We start from the raw sequence: 18,305 nt of genomic DNA on the forward strand, positions 1-18,305 counted from the left end.
CTTGCAACTGCATTTCATACTCCAGTGCAACTTATATGTTTTTTCTTCTCTATTATGCATTTTTTGGTGGGTGCGACTCATACTCCAGAAAATACGGTATCATTTAAATTGCGATTGTAAGTCCATCAGATCTTTTTGATCTTGCCAATGTTGAATAATTAAAGTCAATTAAAGTCACTATTTTAAGCTAAATTTGAACGCCGTGATCAATCGCCGAATCAATCAAAGTCAACTCTACTCAAGCCGCTTGCGTCCCCTGGTGGACGCCGTGACACTCACACAGTGTGCGCGAGCTCCTGGGGCCGCTCCGCCTGCTCCGGGAACACGGGGTGCGGCGGCTCGCCCATCGGCACGCAGCCCAGGGACTTGCTGATGGCGTGGCTCAGCTTCTTGGCCGGCGACTTCTGCAAACAAACGGCGAGTCAGCGAGTCCACGAGCGAAGTGGGCGTGGCTCGGGCGGGGCTCCGGTCGGCGGTCCGTACCCAGGAGGAGTGCTCCTTCATCTGGTGCTGGTTGGAGTGCGGGCCGTTGGCGTGGCCCCTCCAGAAGCAGCTCTGGCACAGCTGGTACCCGTGGCACTGCTGGCACCGGTACCTGAAGCCCATCATGGACTCGCTGCGGCAGTACGAGCACTCGACCGGGTGGAAGACTGCGGCACATCGTTAATCGCACGCCGTTAATCGCACGCCGTTACTGTCACTGAAATGCTCAAACGAAGAGGACACAGTTATGTTTCGGATTTGACTTAAAGTTTTGCCCGTTTGTCCCCATTTTGACACATTTTTTGTAAAGTTTGTGATGTACTTCCTGGTTGGACAAATATGACACAGGTAGAGGTCATTCCACAGCTGTTACCTAGCAACCAGACTGTAAACAACAGCCTAAATCCACATAAACGACACAAGAGTTCTGATCTGACACACAATAATAGCAGATAACACCTTTATTTTGTCAAACGATGCTTTAAACTGTCAGAAAAGTGTCAGTTAAGAGTTTAAACTGTCTGTGTTTTAAATGGTAGGTCGCACATACAAACGCTGCCCCTTGTGGTCTAAATCAATAAAATAAAGCGTTTCTCAATGAATCTCTTTCTCTTCAAACTGAAAAAAAACTATTATTGATCCACTTTGGCAATGTCTGCATTATTTTTCCATTATATATATTTATTTTTCCTGTACTGAGTGTAAAGTGTAATTGTGTTTACTGCTGCCCTCGGATTGGCCGAACCAACCAGTGGGCGTAACTTATATATAAGGGCGTGGCACACAGCTATGACCTGAGGAAGATCCATTTGGAACATTGTTGAGTAAATGCAGTTTTGTGGTAAGAGTGCAGGCTCGTCTTCTCCTCTTTAGGTCGCACATTGATGACATCACAGAAGGACGCGGCTCTACTTCCTGTCATGTTAAACTTTCCTTTTTCAAAATATCTTCACAAACTGTAACTCAACAATCACTATGGCAACGGCCCTAACTTAATGACTTATAGTCTGGAAAATACGGTAATGTGAAATCGCTAAAGCCCAGTACTTTTGATGTCGTTTCGGAGACCTTTGAACCCCTAAACCCCGCCCTCCCCAGCGGTGACCCACTCACCGTTTTCGACGTTGGCGAGTCGGTGCATGAGCGGCAGCCACACGAGGCACTGCGGCGGCGGGTCGGCCATGAGCACGTCCAGAAACGTGTTCAGGACGATCTTCTTCTGGAGGAAACGCACAGAGGTTAGGACACTTTAAAGGTCACGCGCACGCCTACTACAGACATAAATGATTAACAACGACCTTTTGTACAGTCTTGTCATGACTTTGTTGCTCACCTGTTAATTTATTCATTCGTTATTATCGTCCCCTCCACTCTCGCCCCCTTGGCGCTCGTCCCCTCCACGCCGGTCCCCTTCGCGCTCACCCCCCTCACGTTTATCCCTTTTCTTTGTGCTTGTCCCCTCCGCGCTCGTCCCCTTCGCGCTCGTCCCCTTCGCGCTCGTCCCCTTCGCGCTCGTCCCCTCCGCGCTCGTCCCCTCCGCGCTCGTCCCCTTTGCGCTCGTCCCCTTCGCGCTCGTCTACTTCACGCTAGCCCCCTTCAAACTCGTCCCCTTCACACTCGCCCCCTTCACACTCGTCCCCTTCAAACTCGTCCCCTTCACACTCACCCCCTTCACACTCGTCCCCTTCGCGCTCGTCCCCTCCGCGCTCGTCCCCTTCGCGCTCGTCTCCTTCACGCTAGCCCCCTTCAAACTCGCCCCCTTCACACTCGTCCCCTTCACACTCGCCCCCTTCACACTTGTCCCCTTCACACTCGTCCCCTTCACACTCGTCCCCTCCGCGCTCGTCCCCTTCCTCCCTTTCTTCGGACTCGTCCCTTTCACACTCGCCCCCTTCGTTGTCGCTCGCCCCCTCCACGCTCACCTCCTTCATTGTCGCTCGTCCCCTCCGCGCTCGTCCCCTTCCTCCCTTTCTTTACACTCGTCCCCTTCACACTCGCCCCTTCACACTCGTCCCCTTCGTTGTCGCCCCCTTCGTTGTCGCTCACCTGCTGTGGGAAGCACGTGCGGACGGCGTGCTCCGTGTATCCAAAGGACGGCCCCTCGAACACGGCCGTGGGAAGCTTCAGAACCTCCCGGAGAAACTGGTCGAACTTGGCGAAGGCCATGACGCCGCTGGAGTCCGAGATCTGAGAGAAGATGTCTGCGGCGAGAGATGGTGTGTGGAACAAACGTGTTATTACATGAAAGAACAACCGTTTATAAAGCAGTAATAATCACTAGCTATTCAGTTATAAGCACTTTTATTCACATTTATCAGTTGGTTATTGAAAATTGTTTAATATGCCACTTATTAATGCAAATCCAAACATTTTGAACAGAGTTTGTAATTTCTTATTAACATTTATAAAGTAATATCAGCCATTTATAAACGCTAAATGCTTTATAAATGCATTTAAACAAAGAACTAGTTATAAATGCCTTATAAAGGGTTCATGGAGGAACTTTATTTCATTGTATTTAATTAATAAAGAGGGGAATGGGAAATAAACAGCGTTTAAATAAGAGCGGGTTGAGGGCTAATGCTGCCACCTTGTGTTCACATTGAAGAACTACAACAACAAAAGCTAATTTTTGTTTTAATATCTTGTTTTATTGTGTTGTTGATGGAGAATTATTCATAATATCACCAGTGTTGTTCTGTAGATCTGTAAAAGTAGAATATTGAGTATAATCTACAACTGAAACGATTAAAAATGAGCTCAAAAAGAGACAGAAACTAGAGTATAAAGTGATATTTCTGCCTTTTTGGGCTTAGTTTTATGATCCAGTCACGTTCTGAGCGACACTCGAACATTCGTTTAGTGAAAATATCGTCTGAATCATGAATATATTACTTTTTTGTCAATATTACTCACACCTAAATGTCGAGCATCGTTGCACATCGTGAGAAAGAGGTTGAAATAATATTGTGAATGTTATTTTGAAGACATACAACTTTTGAATATTGATTTATATCGTTTGTAGTAAAAGAAAAATTCTGTAAAAAGAGAAGATTCAAAATAAAAGAATAAACAAATCAGTTTACAGTCAAATTAGGGCAATATTATGAAGTGATATTTCTGCACATGTGATTCATTTGACTTTTTTATTTATTTGTATTCATTTTTTGTCTTTATTTTTATAAATAAACCTCAACAAATGTGTTTTAAGTCATGTTTTAACTCATTTCTGTTGGATTGACATAAGATCAGGATATTGCAAACAAATATTGAAATTTTCGTCAATATTTCCCAGCACAAGTTTTAAAATATCTGGATATTTCTGACTTAAAATGATAATTAATAGTGAATAATATGACCCTATAGTGCGCTGACAAGACAATAAAAGTACTCAAAAATTGTATATTTGTCACTCCCAAATATCCTGCTAAATAATTCGTGGATTTTTTCTTTGGCGATTATTTGAGCGATTATTGTCAGTCGATTATTTCTATTGTAGTTTGACACTTTTAATACAAATAATCAGCCAAATCCAGGTTGAAATATTGCGACTTAAAGCTTCTAGATGGAGAAAATACTCACTAATAAAGTGTATAATGGATACAAATCTAAACTGTTTCTTCTCTTTTTGACATTTTGATTTAAAAATACTGCAGTCTTTGTTATAAAAAGGTACAATGTGTTTTAAAGTTTATATAATCCTGTAAACGATGATCAAAATAGGACTAAGGTCATGGCATAGGATTAAAAACAGCTTCATGTTTATTTTGCATTAATTTATCACTGATTAGAAAAGGAAAAATCACACATTCACTGACAACAAGAGTGAACTTTCCTCTATTTCGCTCTTAGTTTGAACTTTGAAGCCTAAATTGCTTTTATCTAACACTATATTATTCCTGTGATTAATCAAACTGACTTGACGTTGAATAAAACTAAATTAAAACGTAATTGTCCCAGAATAAAGAACCAAACGCTTTCCTCTCTTTCCTCTCTTTCCTCTCATCTCTTCCCGTCTCTTCCTCTCTTTTCTCTCTTTCATCTCTTTCCTCTGGTCTCTTTCATCTGGTTTCTTTCCTCTCTTCTCTTTTCTCTTTCCTCTCCTCTCTTTCCTCTTTCCTGTCCGCTCTTTCCTCTCCTCTCTTTCCTCTGATCTCTTTCCTCTCGTCTCTTTCCTCTCGACTCTTTTGTCTCTTTCCTCTCCTCCCTTTCCTCTGGTCTCTTTCCTCTTGTCTCTTTCCTCTGGTCTCTTTCCTCTGGTCTCTTTCCTCTCTTTCCTCTGGTCTCTTTCATCTCTTTCCTCTCGTCTCTTTCCTCTCGTCTCTTTCCTCTTGTCTCTTTCCTCTCATCTCTTCCCGTCTCTTCCTCTCTTTCCTCTCTTTCATCTCTTTCCTCTGGTCTCTTTCATCTGGTTTCTTTCCTCTCCTCTCTTTCCTCTTTCCTGTCCGCTCTTTCCTCTCCTCTCTTTCCTCTGATCTCTTTCCTCTCATCTCTTTCCTCTCGACTCTTTTGTCTCTTTCCTCTCCTCCCTTTCCTCTGGTCTCTTTCCTCTTGTCTCTTTCCTCTGGTCTCTTTCCTCTGGTCTCTTTCCTCTCTTTCCTCTGGTCTCTTTCATCTCTTTCCTCTCGTCTCTTTCCTCTCGTCTCTTTCCTCTTGTCTCTTTCCTCTCATCTCTTCCCGTCTCTTCCTCTCTTTCCTCTCTTTCATCTCTTTCCTCTGGTCTCTTTCATCTGCTTTCTTTCCTCTTTTCTCTTTCCTGTCCGCTCTTTCCTCTCCTCTCTTTCCTCTGATCTCTTTCCTCTCGTCTCTTTCCTCTCGTCTTTTTGTCTCTTTCCTCTGATCTCTTTCCTCTCGTCTCTTTCCTCTCGTCTCTTTCCTCTCTTTCCTCTGGTCTCTTTCCTCTGGTCTCTTTTGTCTCTTTCCTCTTGTCTCTTTCCTCTGGTCTCTTTCCTCTGGTCTCTTTCGTCTCTTTCCTCTTGTCTCTTTCCTCTCGTCTCTTTTGTCTCTTTCCTCTCGTCTCTTTTGTCTCTTTCCTCTCCTCTCTTTCCTCTCGTCTCTTTCATCTGGTTTCTTTCCTCTCTTCTCTTTTCTCTTTCCTCTCCTCTCTTTCCTCTCCTCTCTTTCCTCTTTCCTGTCCGCTCTTTCCTCTCCTCTCTTTCCTCTGATCTCTTTCCTCTCGTCTCTTTCCTCTCGACTCTTTTGTCTCTTTCCTCTCCTCCCTTTCCTCTGGTCTCTTTCCTCTGGTCTCTTTCCTCTCTTTCCTCTGGTCTCTTTCATCTCTTTCCTCTCGTCTCTTTCCTCTCGTCTCTTTCCTCTTGTCTCTTTCCTCTCATCTCTTCCCGTCTCTTCCTCTCTTTCCTCTCTTTCATCTCTTTCCTCTGGTCTCTTTCATCTGGTTTCTTTCCTCTTTTCTCTTTCCTGTCCGCTCTTTCCTCTCCTCTCTTTCCTCTGATCTCTTTCCTCTCGTCTCTTTCCTCTCGTCTTTTTGTCTCTTTCCTCTGATCTCTTTCCTCTCGTCTCTTTCCTCTCGTCTCTTTCCTCTCTTTCCTCTCGTCTCTTTCCTCTGGTCTCTTTTGTCTCTTTCCTCTTGTCTCTTTCCTCTGGTCTCTTTCCTCTGGTCTCTTTCGTCTCTTTCCTCTTGTCTCTTTCCTCTCGTCTCTTTTGTCTCTTTCCTCTCGTCTCTTTTGTCTCTTTCCTCTCCTCTCTTTCCTCTCGTCTCTTTCCTCTCGTCTCTTTTGTCTCTTTCCTCTTGTCTCTTTCCTCTCGTCTCTATTGTCTCTTTCCTCTCCTCTCTTTCCTCTCCTCTCTTTCCTCTCCTCTCTTTTGTCTCTTTCCTCTTGTCTCTTTCCTCTCGTCTCTATTGTCTCTTTCCTCTCCTCTCTTTCCTCTCCTCTCTTTTGTCTCTTTCCTCTTGTCTCTTTCCTATTGTCTCTTTCCTCTGATCTCTTTCCTCTCGTCTCTTTCCTCTCGTCTCTTTCCTCTCTTTCCTCTCGTCTTTTTCCTCTGGTCTCTTTTGTCTCTTTCCTCTTGTCTCTTTCCTCTGGTCTCTTTCCTCTGGTCTCTTTCGTCTCTTTCCTCTTGTCTCTTTTGTCTCTTTCCTCTCCTCTCTTTCCTCTCGTCTCTTTCCTCTCGTCTCTTTTGTCTCTTTCCTCTTGTCTCTTTCCTCTCGTCTCTATTGTCTCTTTCCTCTCCTCTCTTTCCTCTCCTCTCTTTCCTCTCCTCTCTTTTGTCTCTTTCCTCTTGTCTCTTTCCTCTGGTCTCTATTGTCTCTTTCCTCTCCTCTCTTTCCTCTGGTCTCTTTCATCTCTTTCCTCTCGTCTCTTTCCTCTCGTCTCTTTCCTCTTGTCTCTTTCCTCTCATCTCTTCCCGTCTCTTCCTCTCTTTCCTCTCTTTCATCTCTTTCCTCTGGTCTCTTTCATCTGGTTTCTTTCCTCTTTTCTCTTTCCTGTCCGCTCTTTCCTCTCCTCTCTTTCCTCTGATCTCTTTCCTCTCGTCTCTTTCCTCTCGTCTTTTTGTCTCTTTCCTCTGATCTCTTTCCTCTCGTCTCTTTCCTCTCGTCTCTTTCCTCTCTTTCCTCTCGTCTCTTTCCTCTGGTCTCTTTTGTCTCTTTCCTCTTGTCTCTTTCCTCTGGTCTCTTTCCTCTGGTCTCTTTCGTCTCTTTCCTCTTGTCTCTTTCCTCTCGTCTCTTTTGTCTCTTTCCTCTCGTCTCTTTTGTCTCTTTCCTCTCCTCTCTTTCCTCTCGTCTCTTTCCTCTCGTCTCTTTTGTCTCTTTCCTCTTGTCTCTTTCCTCTCGTCTCTATTGTCTCTTTCCTCTCCTCTCTTTCCTCTCCTCTCTTTCCTCTCCTCTCTTTTGTCTCTTTCCTCTTGTCTCTTTCCTCTCGTCTCTATTGTCTCTTTCCTCTCCTCTCTTTCCTCTCCTCTCTTTTGTCTCTTTCCTCTTGTCTCTTTCCTATTGTCTCTTTCCTCTGATCTCTTTCCTCTCGTCTCTTTCCTCTCGTCTCTTTCCTCTCTTTCCTCTCGTCTTTTTCCTCTGGTCTCTTTTGTCTCTTTCCTCTTGTCTCTTTCCTCTGGTCTCTTTCCTCTGGTCTCTTTCGTCTCTTTCCTCTTGTCTCTCTTGTCTCTTTCCTCTCCTCTCTTTCCTCTCGTCTCTTTCCTCTCGTCTCTTTTGTCTCTTTCCTCTTGTCTCTTTCCTCTCGTCTCTATTGTCTCTTTCCTCTCCTCTCTTTCCTCTCCTCTCTTTCCTCTCCTCTCTTTTGTCTCTTTCCTCTTGTCTCTTTCCTCTCGTCTCTATTGTCTCTTTCCTCTCCTCTCTTTCCTCTCCTCTCTTTCCTCTCCTCTCTTTTGTCTCTTTCCTCTTGTCTCTTTCCTCTCGTCTCTATTGTCTCTTTCCTCTCCTCTCTTTCCTCTCCTCTCTTTCCTCTCCTCTCTTTTGTCTCTTTCCTCTTGTCTCTTTCCTCTTGTCTCTTTCCTCTCGTCTCTATTGTCTCTTTCCTCTCCTCTCTTTCCTCTCCTCTCTTTCCTCTCCTCTCTTTTGTCTCTTTCCTCTTGTCTCTTTCCTCTCGTCTCTATTGTCTCTTTCCTCTCCTCTCTTTCCTCTCCTCTCTTTCCTCTCCTCTCTTTTGTCTCTTTCCTCTTGTCTCTTTCCTCTCGTCTCTATTGTCTCTTTCCTCTCCTCTCTTTCCTCTCCTCTCTTTCCTCTCGTCTCTTTTGTCTCTTTCCTCTTGTCTCTTTCCTCTGGTCTCTCGCCTCTCAGAATAAAGAAACAAACTACAGGTAAACGCTGCCACCTGGTGTTCATTGTGAGGAACGACCGTGACAATAAGACTAGTTTTACGATCTTTGGAAGGATAAACAGACACGTTGAAGCAGGAAATGGAATGAAATAAACGTACAGCGCAGTTTGTCGACGATCTTCCCGCCGCACATCGTAGCGAGCATACACTTCATGGAGAAAACCGTCAGCTTCCCGTGACTCTCGCTGCAAATACAGGAAGAACAAACGTGTATTCTGGCAAACGGAAAAGTAAAAGTACTGTCATGACTTTTAAAATGTTTAGTTTACGTGGCGTGAATCCAGATCACACGTTAGATGTTGAAATATGTGAATAGTTCTGTTGAAAAGCTCATTTAGACGTGCAACCAAAGCAACAATTTGGGGAAGTATTGTTTCTGTACATTATTATTTTTAGAAAAACAACTTGTTTTGGTTATTTTTGGTTTCTGTTTGGTTAATTTTGAGTTTGACAGGAGGGAATATGAAATTAAGAAGTTAAATTTGAAGTTAAATGATAGAAATGTAGATGTTTACACCAGGAACAATTCAAAGTTCAAATCTGGGCTGCACAATATTGGAAATTATTGTGAAAGTGCTGAAATATTAATACATTTTGATGCAGTAATTAAGTTAATATTAAAGGGAAATGCGCAGGTCTTAATGTTGATACAAACTCTGTCAAAGTAAAAGGTTAAAAGAGACAAAAACAAGTCTAATTCAAGGCTAAATTAGACGGAACGAGCAAAATCATTAATAAAAATCAGGCTTTTTCTCAATAAGAGCGTAAAAAGTATTTCCACTCGTCTCTTTCCTCTTTCCTCTGGTATCTTTCCTCTGGTCTCTTTTCTCTCGAGTCTTTCCTCTCGTCTCTTTCCTCTCTTTCGTCTCTTTCCTCTGGTCTCTTTCCTCTCTTTCCTCTTGTCTCTTTCCTCTCTTTCCTCTGGTCTCTTTCCTCTCTTTCCTCTGGTCTCTTTCCTCTCTTTCCTCTCTTTCCTCTCTTTCCACTCTTTCCTCTCTTTCCTCTGGTCTCTTTCCTCTCTTTCCTCTGGTCTCTTTCCTCTCTTTCCTCTCTTTCCTCTCTTTCCTCTCTTTCCTCTCTTTCCTCTGACACAGCTGATGTTCGGTCTTTGGTTTCCGAGCAGAGACATTACATTACGGCTCGGGTCTAATTGAGTTTGGCGCAGAGGGACAGAGCAGCCACTTCCTGTGATGAGCCGCTCGTTTACATCAAGCCTCAGATCATAAAGACACCGCTGCGCTCGCGGCTCTTTGTCCGCGGTCATATTCAGGGACTTTAAACGTCACCCGCACCATACACCGCTGTAAGGAAAATGCATTTGTTATATGGTAAATAAAGAGCTAAAAAGCGACGCTAGTGCAGCAATTTGCCTCTGCTTTCTCCAGTTTTATTTTATTTTACGTGTTATTATTTTTTGTATTTATTTATTTTATTTATTTTATTTATTTTATTTATTTTATTTATTTTATTTATTTTATTTATTTTATTTATTTTATTTATTTTATTTATTTTATTTATTTTATTTATTTTATTTATTTTCAGATGAACCTTTTTTCAGTTTTTGCTTTAAATGTACAGCACAAACACATTTATTCCACATGTCTTTTGTTCCATTTTGAAGGGACATTATGGACGTTTTTTAGAGTCCGAAAGATCCTCGTCTCCATGGTGACGCTGTCGATCTGCCTGAAATGTTCCACGAAACTGCATCTCCATGGAGACAAGCAGTGACACCATCAAACCAAGGATTTTAGCAAAAATAAAATGACAAAAATGAACGATACATAAGTTTATACCGAACATTTCAGGCCAAACAAAAATTAATTAACCAGTCACTCTGTAATTAAGGGCTTTTTTTGGGGCCGTTAGTTATTTTTTTTAATCAATTAATCCAGAATAGTGGTGATTCAGGTTTGAAAATTAGCGCAAGGCAAAGATAACTGTCCAAAACCTGAATCTAAAACAAAAATGTATCATCGAATGTAAAATGTATCATCAGTAAAGTGATCAGTGACACGCCCAGTTGCATCCCGAGCGTAACCGAGGGCGACCGGACGCTTGTACACGATTGGTCGCCCGGTTTGTGCAACGGTTTTCAGCTTTTCTTCCGTCTGGGCAAAGATTCTTGGTGTTGCAATATGAAACAATTGAAACCAGTGGAAGTAACTTCAAGAACCACATCAACACTAGAGGGCGGTAATGTCACACTATGGACACCAACCGCCATTAAACACAGAAGAAGATAAACAGCTTCGTCATTGTTTGCACTTTAATGGTTCATCTGTGAGATCTTTTTCATGCTGAATCCAAACGTTTTTACTTTCTACTTTACTTTTCTGCTTTCCAATTGTTTTTAATCGACTATGATCTGTTTTATTTTATTTTATTTTATTGTGAAAGTGTGTGGACGCCAAATCCAACTGCAAACCACAGCTTCCTGCGGGTGTGAATAAAGTCACCCAAAGTCTTTACGAACCGACGTATGCGCCAACAAAAGCGAACCGAAAAAGTGCTTTTTACCGCTCTGTTTATCACTTTGTCGTTTTAAAAAAAGGTTTTTTTGTCTGGTCACACATGGAACGGGGTGGTGGAAGGCGGGGCCGGGAATCGCAGGGTCCCTCGCAACACGATAAAAGTGCGATTCATTATACGCAGCGATCCATGTGATATTCTACAATATGTCACAGTTTTTAAGAAGCAAAAACATTTAACAGTTGTTTTACTTTGTCAAATGCAGTGGACGATAAATTAGACTAGATTTTCAGAAAAACAAAGGGAATGTGATAAAATTTAAGATTTTACAAAACATTTTGTCAGTGTTTCTCCAAATTGGCAATTTTATGACATTTATAATTGTACTGGACATTGGACAAACACTGGCTGTTTGATTGTTTGTTTGTTTGTTTGTTTGAATGTGCTTGTGTGTTTGTTTGTTTGTTTACTTTTTTGTTTGTGTTACCTGTTGTTTGTTTGTGTGTGTGTTTGTTTGTTTGTGCGTGTTACCCGTTGTTTGGTTCTTTGTTTGTTTGTTTGTTTGTTTGTTTGTTTGCTTGTTTGTGCGTGTTCCCTTAGTTTGTTTGTTTGTTTATTTGTGCGTTTGTTTGTTTGCTTGTTTGTTTGTGTGCTTGTTTGTTTGTGTGTTTATTTGTTTGTGTGTTTACCTGTCGTAGGTGGCCACCATGAAGTTGAGCAGCAGGCCGATGCTCTGCTCCACACTGATCTGGTGAGTGTTTGTTTGTGTGTTTGTTTGTTTGTTTGTGTGTTTACCTGTCGTAGGTGGCCACCATGAAGTTGAGCAGCAGGCCGATGCTCTGCTCCACAATGATCTGGTGAGTGTTTGTTTGTTTGTTTGTTTGTTTGTTTGTTTGTTTACCTGTCGTAGGTGGCCACCATGAAGTTGAGCAGCAGGCCGATGCTCTGCTCCACACTGATCTGGTGAGTGGTCGGCAGGCGCTTGTTCAGTTGGAAGTAGATGGACGACAGGATCGTCTCCAGACGCGACACGTTGATCTCAGCGTTATGATCCAGAGTGTTCAGGCCGTTGTCCCGGAACGCCTCGATCATGTTCCACACGTCCACCAGGTGAACTGCAGAGACACGCCCGCTTTAGACACGCCCGCTTTAGACACGCACTCTTTAGACACGCACTCTTTAGACACGCCCGCTTTAGACACGCCCGCTTTAGACACGCCCGCTCTAGACACGCCATCTTTAGACACGCACTCTTTAGACACGCACTCTTTAGACACGCCCGCTTTAGACACGCCCGCTTTAGACACGCCCGCTTTAGACACGCCCGCTTTAGACACGCACTCTTTAGACACGCACTCTTTAGACACGCCCGCTTTAGACACGCCCGCTTTAGACACGCACTCTTTAGACACGCACTCTTTAGACACGCACTCTTTAGACACGCACTCTTTAGACACGCCCGCTTTAGACACGCCCGCTTTAGACACGCCCGCTTTAGACACGCCCGCTGTAGAGCCGCTGTAGAGCCGCTGCAGAGCCGCTTTAGAGCCAGGTTATAGCTGGTTTACACCTGGTTTACACCTGGTTATTGGTCGCTTGTTTCTTTCAAGTAAAATCCCTAGTCCTGGTTTGTCTGGGTTTGGACCAGGATTAGTCCTGGTTAAGTCTTAGTTTAGTTCCAACTAAAACCGTTTGTTGTTGGACTTGTTTTAATTAAATCCTGGTTTTGTGACGATAAAGAGATCCTGGTTTAATCTGGTTTACACCTGGTTTAGACCTGGTTTACACCTGGTTTAGTCCAGGGGATTATAATACAAAAGCCTTTTACTAAATAATATTTCATTTATTCAGTTCAGCAGCAAAGACATATTTTGTATTAAAAAAAATAAAATATAAAATATAGCCGCAATGATCTATCTCTCAATGCATTTTTGATTCATTGGGGGCCGCTGCCAATTTTTTTAATTTTAGAAAAAGGTGATAGCCAGAATGTTGAGATAAGATAAGATATTCCTTTATTGTCCCACATGGGGAAATTTCATTGGTGCAACGCAGGTAGATACAGAGATAGATACAGAAGAACAGATCACTTATAGGAAGTCTGAAAAACACTTTCAGTAGAAGATCTCCTATAAATAAAAACTCCCATGGACAAAGAGAGCAACGATTTTGACTTTTCGTCAATGTTCACTAGGTGAAAAATAGGGGGGTTGGTCCCGAGAAGAAAGAAGAAAGAAGAAAGAAGAAAGAAGAAAGAAGAAAGAAGAAAGAAGAAAGAAGAAAGAAGAAAGAAGAAGAAAGAATAATATTCCGATGCGAAAACAATGTTTCCCATTTTTCAAATATCATAAACTATACATTTTCGGAAAACGCTCGCGCTTTCCTACCTCATGGTGTGGGTCCCTGGTCACTGACGGGTACTTTCGTTAATTTTGAGTGGGCTCCGCCCACTTTGTGTTTTTGGCCCTCTATACAGTAATAATGTTAAATTTTTGCATTACATGCTTATATGCACGGAACATGCAAGAGATGGGGAACGTATTCGTGAGCTACTTAGTGCAAATGAGTGCTTTATATGGGGATGACAACCGCTTCGCACGGCCTTACGGGACTAATAGGCCTCTCGCCAGCCTGTGGCGCTCGGGCCTAATTAAACTGTGTGTCAGGGCTTGGAAGATAAATATCTGTAATGACCAATTATTGATTAAATAATGAATAATTGTATGAATTATGTTAATAGTTTCTTACGGTTGCATCTTTTCTGCACAAAGCGCAGTTTGCAGGCCGTCCTGTAGGTGGACAGCCGGATCACGTCAAAGTTCTGAGCCCCTAAACAACAAGCAAACAAACATTATATAATCATTACACGTTATTTACAGCGATGACATCATCTCTGAACAGCAATGACATCATCTCTGAACAGCAATGACACCATCTCTGAGCAGCGATGACATCATCTCTGAGCAGCGATGACATCATCTCTGAACAGCGATGACATCATCTCTGAACAGCAATGACACCATCTCTGAGCAGCGATGACATCATCTCTGAGCAGCGATGACATCATCTCTGAGCAGCGATGACATCATGTCTCTGGATGGACTCCGGTCAGAAGCTTCTGGACTCACTCATCTCCATAAAGAGCTGCCTCTTCTCCACCAGAGCCTTCCCACGTTTACTGCCTTCTTCAATCATCCTGCAGTACACACAGAATACTTCAGAATACTTCAGACTCACTGTCCCGGGTTAAAGGTCACACGCGTCACAGTGGTGGGCGGGGCTTACCTGGCGGCGTCTGGACGTCACACGGAGCGGTCACTAAACTCTGCAGAAGAGAACAAACGGCTGAGCGCGACGCCTTTGACAATGACATCAACAACAGAGATAAGGTTCAGTTTGGACTTTTAAATCAGGCATTAGCTTCAAGGACGAGCGCCGCCGCGGCAACGGACGAGCGCCGCCGCGGCAACGGACACAGCAAAAACACCACGACGGCTTTTCACGACCGTCGACGACCGTTTGAATTTGAAATGTTTTTTAACTTTGAATTTTGCACAGTGACATTTTTAACCCTGAAAAAACAGGTTTGATTTGATTCTATTCTAAATGTTCGTCGTGTTTTTCGCAGTTTTTTTTTTTTTTTTTTTTTAGAGCACATTTCAAATATTTTCAATAATTTTCAATTTCAATAATTTCAAATTCAGAGTGTAAAATTTGCAGCTGAATTTGAAGGATTGAGGATGAAAACTAAGGGGAAAAAATGTCTATCGCAAAATTCAGATTTTTTCAGTGTACAATTTGCAAATTCAAACAGTTGAATTTGAGGATGAATCTTTTTGAATGTTTAACTGAGAAAAAACGAATACAAAATATCCATTGCAAAATTCAGCAGCTGAAATTGAGAATAAAAAAAACATTTTTTCAGGGTTAAACATTCAGAGCTAATTCAAAATCTCATGAAACAAACTATCTTCCATACTTGTTCTAAATTGAGGGTTTATGTCTGATATTTTGAGGGTTTTGGAAAGTTGGTTTATGTTTCTTTGGAAGAAAAAATAATTTAAGAAAACAGCATTTGAAGTAAAAAATGTGTAGATTAAACATTTTTCTGAGCAGATTGGGCCCTTTTGTTGTTTCCACATAAAAGCCAATATGTCGAGAGCAAACTGACCCAAAAACTGGAAAATTTTAAATTAAAATAAAAAATCCCCAAAATTTGAATATTTAATCAAGATGAACTAACATTTGAAATCAAACATCCATGATTTTTGTTGCATTTTTCTGTGTCAATAAGTGTCAACAACATTAAACAAGAAATGTTCCTGGCTCTTTCTTTACTTCCCAATTTTGGCAATTTTCACCCAAACTTTTAACCTTTTATTTAAATATGAAAACAATAGACATGAGGGGAAATTAAAATAAACCATGAAAGAAGCTTAATGAGGAAATCTCTAAATCTAAAACTTTTCCCTGTTCACCCGTAACGTTATACATAAAAGCTCTTTAATCTAATCCAAAATCAAATAAAACAGCTTTTTAAATTGTAAAAAATAGTTTTTTTTTTTTCAAATTTATTAAATTGTAAATTGAAGAGTTAAAAAAAAAATCAATCATTGATGAGAATTTGTTAAAAGAGTTCGACTGAAAAATTAAACAGAATTTGCGTCGTTTACGGTTAAAAAATGTTTCTCCCTCGCTCTCCTCCTGTTTTACTCTTCCTTTCTTTTCTCTTTCATCCATGTCTTTCTCCTTCTCTCTTGTCTAACTCTTCCTTCTCTCTCTCCTCTTTCTTCTCTCTCCTCTCTTTGATCTCTCTCTTCTCTCTCTTTGCTCTCTCTGTAGTAACAGCTCCTCTTTGAATCATTAACTTCTCACACCTCTCTCTCTCTTCTCTTCTCTCTCTCTCTTCCTTCTCTTCTCTATCTCTCTTTGCTCTTCTTTTGCTCTCTCTTTTCTCTCTTCTCTCTCTCTTCCTTCTCTTCTCTCTCTCTTCCTTCTCTTCTCTTCTCTCTCTCTTCTCTCTTCCTTCTCTTCCTTCTCTTTTCTCTCTCTTCTCTCTCTTCCTTCTCTTCTCTTCTCTCTCTTCTCTCACTCTTCTCTCTCTTCCTTCTCTTCTCTCTCTCTTCTCTCTCTCTTCTCTCTCTTCATTCTCTTCTCTCTCTCTTCTCACTCTTCCTTCTCTTCCTTCTCTTTTCTCTCTCTTCTCTCTCTTCCTTCTCTTCTCTTCTCTCTCTCTTCTCACTCTTCCTTCTCTTCCTTCTCTTTTCTCTCTCTCCCTCTCTTCTCACTCTCTCTCTTCTCTCTTCTCACTCGTCCCTCTTTCTTCCTAGTCCCTCTCTTCTCTCTTCTCACTCGTCCCTCTTTCTTCCTAGTCCCTCTCTTCTCTCTTCTCACTCGTCCCTCTTTCTTCCTAGTCCCTCTCTTCTCTTCCTTCTCTCTCTTCTCACTCTCTCTCTTCTCTCTTCTCACTCGTCCCTCTTTCTTCCTAGTCCCTCTCTTCTCTCTTCTCACTCGTCCCTCTTTCTTCCTAGTCCCTCTCTTCTCTCTTCTCACTCGTCCCTCTTTCTTCCTAGTCCCTCTCTTCTCTCTTCTCACTCGTCCCTCTTTCTTCCTAGTCCCTCTCTTCTCTCTTCTCACTCGTCCCTCTTTCTTCCTAGTCCCTCTCTTCTCTTCCTTCTCTCTCTTCTCACTCTCTCTCTTCTCTCCTCTTCCTCCCTTCGCTGACGTGACTCCTTAGTGACAGCTCCTCTTCTCATCCTTCTCTTCTCATCCTTCTCTTCTCATCCTTCTCTTCTCATCCTTCTCTTCTCATCCTTCTCTTCTCATCCTTCTCTTCTCATCCTTCTCTTCTCACTCTGGAGACTCCATCTTCTTCTCGCTCTCATGAAACTGGCCTGATTCACGTCACGTCGTCGCTTTAAGTTTCCGGAGCGAAAACGAGTATTTACATCGTCACATCGTCGGGAATAACGTCACCTCGCCAGAAATATCGCCCGATATTGCACTTGAGAATAGAACCAAAACAACACCCGGGATCTGAGACGAGTTCGTACGCAAACAGGTCAGCTGACTTCCTGTTCGGAACGGGTCAGCTGACTTCCTGTTCGGAACCTTAAACGCGGAGGATTTTCACTCTTTTTACAGACGAAAAGCGGCGACGTGACATTTCAGAACGCTACATTCGGAGTCTGACTTCTTCCAAATAATCGTAACGAAGCGCAGGGATGTGGGCGGGGACAGGGGGTGGGTGAAAACTGGGAATCACGGGATCAACGCAAACATGTAATCAACGAAAACACGCAACTTAAAGTCAGATAACGGTTAAAAGCGCGATAAAGTTGACGCGTCTCTGTGAAAAGTCGATGAAATCTTGACCGAAACGAACGCTGAGTGCAAAGTTAAACGCTCGATTTGGCGCCTAATCGACTGGCGTTGACCTATAGTCCTCCAGCCAGTGTCCGAGCCGTTACGTAACAAATACAAGGGCCGAGTTTGAGAAAAGAGTGGGAGAAATCATCTGACACTTGGCCACAAAAGACGCACTGTAAACACGCACGCGGCCCGGACAGTGCGCGCGCCGCGGGGATGACGGACGAGGCGTAATATCCAAGTATAGACCACATTTTGAACAGTGTCGATACAGAATGTGCGTAATGTTTTTCCTCTCACACATTTAGGCTGTTTTCTATTGAATTTAAGCAAAAACACGCGAATTTACGGTGAATACGTGTTAAAACAGAAATAAAATAAGCTGTGTTAGACTCAAACCGCGCCTCAAACTGGTCGCTAATGACAACATCCTTGTGTAAAGACTTGGCCGCTGCAGCAGAGCTGAGCTCATCTCATCCTCCGGACGAGCTCAGCGCAATTACAGCCGATTCTCCCAAAACACACGCGCGACAAACGCGGCAGCGACGCGGCAGCGACGCGGCAGCGGCGGCTATGACATCGTTTTAATTACCAATTTACCTGCTATTTCCGCCGCAATGGGGGAAAGCCGCGTCGTGATGCGCCTAAAAATAAAACCCCCAAAAAATGTTTGGTCCGCGCGGACACGGATCCCGCACCTCCGCGTCTCTCCGCGTCTCTCCGCGCGCCGCGTCGCGACGTTCGTGACCGGGAACGGCGTTTACGCAGTGCAATGTCGTAAAAACGGAAAGGTGAAGAAAAGGGGGGGATCGCGCCGCGGGTTCTGACGCTTACCTCTGAGGAATCCGCGCGTTACAGCTGCGCACGCGATGATGTAGCGCACCAACGAGTCATCGCCGCGATCCACGCATGTCATTTCTCGCGTTTCCCACCGGAACCGGGGCGAAAATGCGGCTCAGGTGAAGATGACGGGACGCGGACCGGAGCGCGGCTGTCCGCATCCTCAGCACCAGCAGCGAGCGGCAGAGCGCGGCAGAGAGCGGCAGAGAGCGGCAGAGCGCGGCAGAGAGCGGCAGCGCGCAGAGACGGAGATGCCATGCGCGGACGCCTACTACACGCGCGTATGCGCATGTGCGCGCGCGCCGCGTTTAAAGGGCCACGAGCGCAAATGCAGCTGTGACATGAATG

General features: G+C 43.3%; 1 protein-coding gene across 2 annotated transcripts in view; it reads right to left on the reverse strand.

Annotated features, from left to right (window-relative positions):
• The window catches only part of LOC140370672 (dystrobrevin beta-like), a 56,641-nt gene extending 38,562 nt beyond the window's left edge, over window positions 1-18,079 (reverse strand). The window contains exons 1-10 of one of the 2 annotated variants that reach the window (XM_072457869.1): window positions 17,952-18,079; window positions 14,034-14,073; window positions 13,877-13,944; window positions 13,497-13,577; window positions 11,650-11,863; window positions 8,376-8,461; window positions 2,530-2,684; window positions 1,597-1,702; window positions 484-650; window positions 280-404 (exon numbers count right to left, since the gene is read on the reverse strand). In XM_072457869.1, the coding sequence (XP_072313970.1) occupies window positions 280-404; window positions 484-650; window positions 1,597-1,702; window positions 2,530-2,684; window positions 8,376-8,461; window positions 11,650-11,863; window positions 13,497-13,577; window positions 13,877-13,943 (1,001 nt within the window). In that variant the 5' untranslated portion in view covers window position 13,944; window positions 14,034-14,073; window positions 17,952-18,079. Of the gene's footprint in view, window positions 1-279; window positions 405-483; window positions 651-1,596; window positions 1,703-2,529; window positions 2,685-8,375; window positions 8,462-11,437; window positions 11,501-11,649; window positions 11,864-13,496; window positions 13,578-13,876; window positions 13,945-14,033; window positions 14,074-17,951 lie in introns of those variants that run through there. The other variant, XM_072457870.1, reaches the window with a different exon arrangement.
• Window positions 18,080-18,305: the final 226 nt, after the last annotated feature.

The sequence above is a fragment of the Eucyclogobius newberryi genome, unplaced genomic scaffold (genome assembly GCF_026437365.1).
Source record: "Eucyclogobius newberryi isolate DKJ021-1_F unplaced genomic scaffold, fEucNew1.0.hap1 SCAF_21, whole genome shotgun sequence".
NCBI classification, from domain to species: Eukaryota; Metazoa; Chordata; class Actinopteri; order Gobiiformes; family Gobiidae; genus Eucyclogobius; species Eucyclogobius newberryi.